The 10,016-nt window shown below is 42.9% G+C and overlaps 1 protein-coding gene across 1 annotated transcript; it reads left to right on the plus strand.

Annotated features, from left to right (window-relative positions):
* Positions 1-1,111: 1,111 nt before the first annotated feature.
* LOC124274730 (ankyrin repeat domain-containing protein 50-like) lies at positions 1,112-2,027 on the plus strand (the record flags this gene model as incomplete). Its single annotated transcript, XM_046710102.1, has 1 exon — positions 1,112-2,027. A coding segment is annotated over one exon (916 nt), but the record flags the coding sequence as incomplete, so codon positions are not given.
* Between the last annotated feature and the right edge of the window lie 7,989 nt (positions 2,028-10,016).

Consider the following 10,016-nt stretch of genomic DNA (forward strand, 5'->3'; position numbering starts at 1 on the left):
ACAAAAATGGTAAGATTTTCAAACATTGGGCATCGAGAATGTAGCCCGACTACCTTTGACTGACCTTCGTATCACCAAGTGAGAATACTAAGAAATGAGCTTCATGCGTTGAACCCTAGTGAATTCGAAATTCATACTAACTGTCGACAGTACATATAAAAGCAAGACATGCTTAAAAACTGAATGTGATCAGGGCAAAGAGCTCACAATGAATTCATGGAGGGGACATAAATGGCCACGCGCAGTCGTTCATGGTTCTTACACTTCTGTCTGAAGGTAACCCCTGGTCCCGTGGTGCAGCACGTCATGCAGTCTCGGTGATAGATGTTTGGAGAGCCGATATGGAAAGCCTGTCTGTGTGAAAGGTAACTGCCTCCTGGATACTTTCTCGGATTGGTTACCATATGCTTGTTTTATTTTAGAGTAGGAGTCTTACCATGTTACAGACTCCATGTATAGAAGTTTGGCTAGTGTATATCATGGGTATATGATAGGACTGGGCCAAATATGATTTATTGTCTCAGGACTGTCTGACTGAGCTTGTTTTTTACGCCGCTTTTAGCAATATTCCAGCAACATCACAGCGGGGACACCAGAAATGGCTTCACACATTGTATCCATGTGGGGATTCGAACCCGGGTCTTCGGCGTGATGAGCCAACGCTTTAACCACTAGGCTACCCCACCGCCCCTGTTGTCTGGGAACACATGGTTCTGGTCTAGAATAGGATCTATAGAATAGGATTTCACAAGAAATAAATACTCTGATCCACGAATAGAAGTTTATACATTGTAAAGGGGTTTAAGATATCTCTTGACGTCCGATTTCTTCACCAATTTTATTCATTATGTTGGGGATTTATTTTAATTGTTTCGTCATTTCGGTATATATTCAAGGTATCTCAGTGGGCTAGCACTCTAAAACCAGCCTAAGTCTGGGCTAGTACAAGCAGCCGCACATACACATACACACGTATGCACGTCGTCATATGAGCGAAATATTCTCAAGCACGACGTTAAACACAATTTGACCTCACCTCACCCTCACATAAGAAAAAACGATGCTTTAAAGAAATATATGCCCTCCCTTATGTCCTTTCATTAAACTACAGATGGAAGGACAGCTTTATCCTTGGAGATCCCAACAACAGAGAAGAGATAAGAAGAGCGGTTCCGGAGACAACCCACTTCATGAAGCCTGTAGAGAGGGTGACTTTAAGTCAGGTGCGGACAATCATGTCTGAGGGTCAAGTCGACATTGACAGCAGAGAGGGAGAGAGCGGGATGACGCCAGTGATGTTGGCAGCACGAGGGGGACATAGAGGTGTGTTTGAGATTCTAGTCGGAAAAAGATGTAATATGTCCCTTCTTGATAATAAAGACAACAACATTCTTCATATGGCCTGCTATGGAGGACAAATTGCGATCGTGAAACGTGTTCTCTCGCTTGACATTGTGGACATCAACAGTAGGGGTCATATTGGGAGCACGTGTGTGATGGTTGCAGCAGCTAATGGACATAGAAAGGTGTTTGACTTAGTAATGTGTAAAGGAGGTGATGCTTCACTTGTGGACAAGAGTGGTGACAACATCCTACATTGGGTGTGTCGTGGAGGACACGTAGAGATGGTGAAGTATGTCATCTCACTGAACTTTGTCGATATCAACAGCAGAGGACATATCGGACAGACACCAATGATGGTTGCAGCATCTAATGGACATAGAAAGGTGTTTGACTTAGCAATGAATAAAGGAGGTGATGCTTCACTTGTGGACAAGAATGGTGACAACATCCTACATTGTGTGTGTCGTGGAGGAGACGTAGAGATGGTGAAATATGTCATCTCACTGAACTTTGTCGATATCAACAGCAGAGGACATGTGGGACGGACACCAATGATGGTTGCAGCATATAATGGACATAGAAAGGTGTTTGACTTGGTAATGAGTAAAGGAGGTGATGCTTCACTTGTGGACAAGAGTGGTGACAACATCCTACATTGGGTGTGTGTCGTGGAGGAGACGTAGAGATGGTGAAGTATGTCATCTCACTGAACTTTGTCGATATCAACAGCAGAGGACATGCGGGACGGACACCAATGATGGTTGCAGCATATAATGGACATAGAAAGGTGTTTGACTTAGTAATGAGTAAAGGAGGTGATGCTTCACTTGTGGACGTGAATGGTAACAACATCCTACATCTCGCCAGTTTGCAAGGACATGTGATGTTGGTGAAGCATATTCTTTCTAAAACTATTGTTGATGTTAATGCCAAAAATAAGTCTGGAGCTACAGCGGCAATGATTGTAAACAGAAAAAAAAAACAAGGCAAAAAGCATGACCTCCTAAAATTGTTAGGATATTAATGGGGCATTAACTTTGCCCTATGCCATTTAAACACGTTGCAAAGTGATATTCTATAACTGATAAAAATATCTTCCCTCAGATGATTTTTTTGTCTCCAAAATGAAAACATCCTCTTTGTAATAAATGGATTCCAGTAAATACCACCAGTGTTTAAAGAACTGTGCAAACAAAGACTCATACACTAGTCACTATCAGTCAGCACTCTCACTTTCTATGCCATCGGCATGATGAAAATGTAAGTACACTATCCCCACAGTTTGTCTCCAGTCTCCTAAACCATAAAGAACTAACAATGTCGGCTATCTCTCGCATCATTTTTGAAGCAGACATCCATGCACCACACTTGCCAAATACATCATGCTGCATCTGACAACATATCACAAACAGCAAACGATAGGGCGACGGAGGATCCTATTCTCATGGAGATGCACACCTCGTTTCAAACCCAAGAAACCATCATTCCCGCCAGACTCCCCCAGTCCCTTCAACACACCCACACAATCTTTGCCTTATTTTTCTTCTTCACCGTTATTACCGTAGTCTACTCGGCTAACAAAACCCCGAAAATTCCTTTATTCAAACATCTAACTGCAAAATAAAGGGCCTACCCCTGGAAGCGTTTAATGTCCTCAAATCCATAAGACATATATATATGAAGTCAACGTCTCATGCGATACACTGAACTGAAAAGGTACACACGAGGCGTAATTCGCGTAAGAACGCGCAAATCGCACCATTCCCACGAGCAGTTTTTCCAAGACGGCACCGCGGATCGCGACCTATATTCCTTAACCTCAAATCGTTAGTTAGTACCAAACGAATCACATCAAGACAAAACGGAAAGTCACATCCAACATAAACAGTAATCATAATGTATGAAAACCAAAACCAAAACACCCAATATCGTAGATACCGTGGCACTTCCAATTAACTAGTAGTAAAAACCATTAATTAAACCTGTAGCCAAATGTCTGGAAATATCACCGCATTAAAAGCAACATTGCATATTTGACTTGCAAAACAACTGTCCACACACAACAAATATGCATATAATATTGACACAGCTAATATCCAAACACACACCCCACACACCCCTCAAAAACAAACCACATCACATGTCCACACGACAAAATCGGTTTCCTGAGATTCCTTCCGATAACGCTCCCACATGGACTTCCCCAAGCCACAAAATTCGTCAACATCACCAACACGGGACCCTCAACACCAACACATGCAAATCAGCCCCAAACAAACAACCTAAACTTAGCGAAACCTTTTAACAGAATACCCAAACAGAGCCCCAGGAGCTTGAAACATTCTGGATTCCACTTCAACGTCATGCATTTTAAGAACTGTGTTCTGAAAATATACCAGGCGTCAAGAATAACGGGTCCAATGGATATATGGCACATGAGAGGAAATAATAGAACTAGGAGTGTCATCATAATGTTTAATGTGTTGACAAACGTGAGGCATTGTGACATACACAGGAAATTTCAAACAGCACTAGGAAACATCAGTTTTGACCGACTCGCATGGAACATCGTATTTTACAGTTCTCGCAAACACCTGGTGTTATCCGTACATTTATACATTTCCTTATTTTGACTTTTCACCAAATGGAATCTATTTTGTCTGGAAGTAAATACATGTTATGCGGCATAAACATACACGCAAAGCCATCATCGACCGCGAGCTATCCAACCTCAACATTGACATCGCTGTCCTCCAGGAGACACGCTCTCTTCCAGTGGCAGCTCTCCAGGAGAAGGGCTACACGATCTTCTGGCCAGGACTGGAGCCACAGGAGCGCTGACTTCACGCAACCTGCTCCTACCATCAGTAGAGCCTCATTCTCGAGGGACCACGGGCATCCTCTCACTCCGCCACACGACCTCCTCTGGGACTCAATAAACATCTTTCGCATCTACGCCCCCACACTCTGAGGCCAAAGATGCGTTTTTACAACGACCTTGAGGCCAGGGTCAGGAGAGATTCCACAAAAGAAGACCTGATCCTGCTCGGAGACTTCAATGCCCAGGTTGGCGCAGACTACACGCTGCATTGGTCACTTTGGCGTTGGCAGGCTCAACGAGAACGGGACAGCGGCTACTTGAGCTCTGCTCCTACCATAACCTGTGTATCACCAACACCTCCTTCCCACCAAGCCCCACCACAGAGTGTCTTGAGGCACCCCAGATCCAAACACTGGCACGAACTGGACTTTACAATCATCACCAGGAGATCCATGCTCAACCACGTGCTTGTCACTGCACTCTACCATAGTGCCAACTGCGACACTGATCACTCCCCTGGTCAGCAGCAAGGTGCGCCTCCGCCCCAGACCAATCCAACGCTCCAATCAAAGGCTGCCGCACTCGCATCGACCCTGCCAGAACACTGATGCCAGAACTGGATGAATGCTTTGCGCTCGCTTCATCAATGAGGCTACTGGAGGACTGCCCTACAGAGAGTGCTACGGTGCGATTGGGAGTTCATCCGCGACCTTTCATGTACAAGACTGCCTCCGACACCTTCGGGAAGAGAGCAAGGAAAAGCGAGGACTGTTCCGAGGCTGAGATCGAGGAGATGGAGCCTCGCCATAACCGCCAAGAGAGCTGCGCACCTCGAGTACTAAAGACAGCCCTCTGAGTCAACACTAGCTGCCTTTAGAGAAGCCCACAACAACGCCAAGGGGATCGCCCGCAAGTGCGCCAATGGCTACTGGCTGAAGCCACGCAGCGACATCCAGTTCCTCTGCGGACTGTGCAAACATCCATACCCTGTACGAGGGGCATGAAGAAAGCGACTGTAACAACTATCGCAGGATCTCCCTCCTCAGCATCATCATGGGGAAAGCTTTCGCCTGAGTCGTCCCTCAACCACCCCCAGCTGCTAAGGCGACCACGTGTACCCTGATCACACCGCGTGGATTTCGACAGAAACGGTCAACGATCGACATGGTGTTCTCCTTCAGGCAGCAACAGGAGAAATGCCATGAACAGATGGTGCCCCTTTGTTCCTCGCCTTCATCAATCTCGACCAAGGCATTTCGACCTAGTCAGTCGAACAGACCTCTTCACCCTCCTACACAAGATTGATGTCCCCACAAGCTCCTGAAGATGATCAGATCCTTCCATGACGACGACATGGGAGGCAACAGTCCAGTATGACGGACCATCCTCGGATCCCTTCCCAATCTGGAGTGGAGTGAAACAAGGGTGTGTCCTGGCCCCGACACTATTTGGCTTGTTCTTCTCCCTACTCTTGCGTTATACCTTCCGCGAGTCTCATTGAAGATGGCATCTTCCTGCACACGAGGAGTGACGGGAACCTTTTAAACCTCCTCCTCCCGCCTCAGAGCAAAGACAAAGGTTCGCAGGGTCCTCATATATGAGATGCTCCTTTGCAGAGGAGGCCCTCCAGCGACGTATTCATTCATGTGGCCCACCCACTCTGGTCATATACCAACGGATTCGTGGGCTCTTTTAAGTACACACAGAGTTGTACACTAGAGGTTGTGACACCACTGAATGATTCTGCACAATAAAGTTGACTACAAGGTTTTTACGCGCCCGGTAACAGGTGGGATCGATCCCGGCACCTCCAAGCTCCCTGGATCACAGCTCGCCAACCACGCTCCCACTTATTTGACAAAGAATGTCAACATTGAATAAATGCATGCTCATCGTCTTTGAATGGCACTTTAGAAGTAATACACATAAAGGGTGAACATCTCGTAGATGTCAGCTTCTGTAACATGGAGGGACACGACGTTTCTGGAGAGAATAATCCTAATCAATTCATCAGGTGAAGAAAACAAGGAATCAAATCCCTATATGAGTACATGTGCAACAACAACAGTTATTAGAGAAGACAATGGTGGGCACTCAGCAAGGGAGGTCAGTAGTTAATTGGCGCCTGAATGGTAATGGCAAAGAGCAAGTAGAAGCAAAGCAGTTTTATGTCGAACCAAACCGTGGATCATAACCAAAATGTAGATAAGTTTTAACTCTGTCATGTTTCTGTCTGAAAATGATTAGTTTGAATGCTGACAGGTCCTCACTTTCAAAACTATGCTATGGTTTGAGAAATATTTACTTTTACTGAAAAAGCAAAAACAACAAAACATGCAACAACAGTCCCCTATCCCTCTCCAAACAAAAACAATTATTTTCTCACACTCCCTTTGAATCTTTGATTAAATTTGAAATACAGCATAAGACATGCATTTGAAAACAAAGTGGTGATTGTGCTCCTATAGACACGGTATGATTACATTAGGCAATGGATAGAAATATGTCTAACAAAGGATATCTATTATTTTACAAGCATCGTTTCTTTTCTTTGTTGTAAAATCCATTATCAACAGACAAAACAGTGTTGCCTGCAGTGCTTGACAAACCCACCCAACACATATTTCATGGAATATAATATTTATCCTCATACATGTCTTTGGTTTCATTAAAACAGTTTGATAAACAATTTGAGAAAATGTTTTGTCAGATACATGCATTACGAGCAAAGTGAAGACAATTTTCACCCATTAAAGGTAAAATCAGTAATGTTATATGTTCTCCAAAAGAGCGTTAAATTCTGACACAGAAACAGAGACCTTTTATACAAATGATGGTGATTAAGTGATATATTCCAGTCAGCATACCAATGTCATCTTTTTCTGTCGTCATAAAATACAAAACCAAGCCATGTCGTCCACTTAAAACAGATTGTGCATGTATACATTTTCTACTCTTTAATGGGCAATCAACATGCGTATGTCAAACAAATATAATATATCATAAGGGCTGTTATCTTGCATTCTCACTTCTTTCCATTGTCTTCATACTCATTGCAAGCAAATAACATTAATATTTAATGATGCATACCACTATGTCAAAAACAAACTTTCTTAGATTCCAGAAGAAATATATAGGTAATTTCTTACTCTTTATATTGTTTTCAAATGAAACAGATTAGCACTAGGTCATGTCTCTGGTGTCGAAATGTTCTAAAACACAAGAGGATCCGTGATGTTCAAAACAGAGAATGCAAACATAAGCCCAATAACCATACACAATTAGATTTCTTAATACTTCAGAACAAACCCACGGGCAATGTGTTGTTAACCTAATACCCATTACATATCACAGAGGAAGAAACAGACTATTTGCAATGACGTTTTCATCGGACACCGCCAATGCCCTTCCTGACGCCCAAACGTCAAGTAACATTCAGGTGGTAGGCAGGTGTGTATTTTTCATAATTATTTGCATTCTATCAGATCTTTAGTAACGATGGAGCCTATCGTTGAAGTGAATGCCATAGTGGTAAAGCGTATGTCCGATTTTAATTATGTCATTCAGCAATTTCACTTAGAACTTCATCAAATTCCCACGAAGCTGGATGCAAGTAAAACGTTATTGACAAATAGATGTCATCACATAATTTATTTCAGTTCTATGTTTGCTTGTACCGTATTATAATCGATTGGAGTGGAACAGTTCTAGGTTTTCCCAACATTTTCTTTTGCAAAGAAGATCTAGACACATACATTTATTTGTTCTATTTCGTCAGACACCATCGATACAATGACAACCAGACAGGGCAGTAATACCTAGTGTTATTCAGGTGGCTGGACCGGAAAAGATTTTTGGGTGATGTTCAATAAAATATACTGAACATCATTGAAAAAACGCACCACCTGTATTAGTTTTGATTTCCAGGAGCAAAAATGAGCAGTCGGTGTAAATTTACATACTTTTGTAGTCCAAATGATTTGTGTAAAGAAAAAAAAACAAGAACCAATCCAGCAAAACAGTGAAGTTTTTAATTCAGCTGACCATGAAAGAAAGATGGATTCAAATTGGAAAGTCAGTAACATGTATGACCACCGTTAGCAGCAACACAAGCTGTGCAACGTCTCCTCATTGAACTGGATAAGTCTCTGAATAATGTTTTGAGGCAATGCATTCCACTCTTGGTGCAAGGCATTCTCAAGTTCCCAAAGGTTGTTGATCTGTGGGGACGTGAGAGGCGTTGGCCGATGTAATCCACAAGTGTGTTCAATGGGGAGACAAATCTGGTGACAATGCAGGCCATGGAAGTAGAGGAATGTTGTTGTTTTGACAGAAACTCGTGTTGCAACACGAGCGTTGTCTCCGCTGGAATGTGCAGATCTTGATGTTGGTTAAAGAAGGGAAGAACGTTGTTCTGAAGAATTGTGTCACGGTGGTAGTATAAGGCATTCATTCTGCCGCTGATAAACCTTCACCAGAGCCAAGTTTTGTGATTATAACTGATCCCTCCTCATTATAATGTTTCCTCCACCCCACAGATCTGTTTGCACAACACAGTCCTGATGGTAACGCAGTTCTCCCCGTCGACAGTGTTGAAATACGCAAGTGACTCTTCAGGAGTTTGGTATAATTTCAACCAAATAGAAAAGGTTCTTTGACAATATTTATAAGAAAGCATGACATATGCCATTTGTTTATACATGAAAAACAAAGAAACATTACTCTTTCTCCTTCCGATGTTTGCTGCTGTTCATCCAGATCCTGGTCCGAATGATTCTAAAAAAACAACCTGTGATGGTCCAGGTTAGAATGAACCTTCAGTAACTCCACATGCTTCGTCGTCAGAGGCGACTAATCAACGGATCGGGTTGTCAGGGCTCGCTGACTTGGCTGATACATGTCATCGGTTCTCAATTGCGCAGACTGATGTTCATGTTGCTGATCACTGGATCGTCTGGTCCAGACCCGATCATTTGCCACCGACTGCCGCCATATAGCTGGAATATTATTATTGAGTGCGGCGTAAAAACTAAAGCTCACTCTCGCGCTCACTCATTGGGAATAAGTATTACCTAGAGACTGGCGGTGATATACTGTTGACTATATCGACCCTGTAATCGCGCTGGTTAACCTTCAGACAAAGTCAATATTGTATTGCGTTAAAGTTTCTTTTTAGTATCTTTTCATGATCTGCAGCCTTAAGAGTGGAAATAATTCATTACTTACTTAGTTGGAATCTGGATATTAAAAGTATTCGGCACATGTGGAAACAATTGACAAATAGGCCATTTTTCAAACAACAACATTACATTGGACACACACATACACACACCCTTTACCTCGCCCCATTTCATCTAGGAAATATAAATTAGTAAGAGGCAATAATATCATAAATTCCGCTGTCAGAAGAATCATTCCTCTATACAAAATTTTGCGCCACTTAAATAGAGTTTTTTCCTCCAAATCCCATTATCTTAGGGCAGAAAGATGTCCCATCAGTGGGATCTGCATCAGTGAGGATATTCCCATCTGTTTCATATACTGAATAGGAGTGACGAAAATATACCTAAAAGGCTGTATGGGATGAGAAATGTGATATTTTCAAAGATTAATGTTCCGTGTATGTCGTGCAACATTCCATTATCATTATTTTTGCTATTAACCATTTTATATAGCACCGAGTTCCAGTTTTCAGGCTGCTCCTAGGTGCATTGTTTTTCCCTCGCTCACACTGGATATCAGTCTCAACGGCACATCGCTTTGCATCAATCTCAACTCCTGGGGATCATACAACTTTTGCAGCCACTAGGCGCACCAACTTAACGTGACTTTCCCATCCCGAGGGGTGTAC

This window comes from Haliotis rubra, unplaced genomic scaffold (genome assembly GCF_003918875.1).
Source record: "Haliotis rubra isolate DU_JTF1 unplaced genomic scaffold, ASM391887v1 Scf1939, whole genome shotgun sequence".
Classification (NCBI taxonomy): Eukaryota; Metazoa; Mollusca; class Gastropoda; order Lepetellida; family Haliotidae; genus Haliotis; species Haliotis rubra.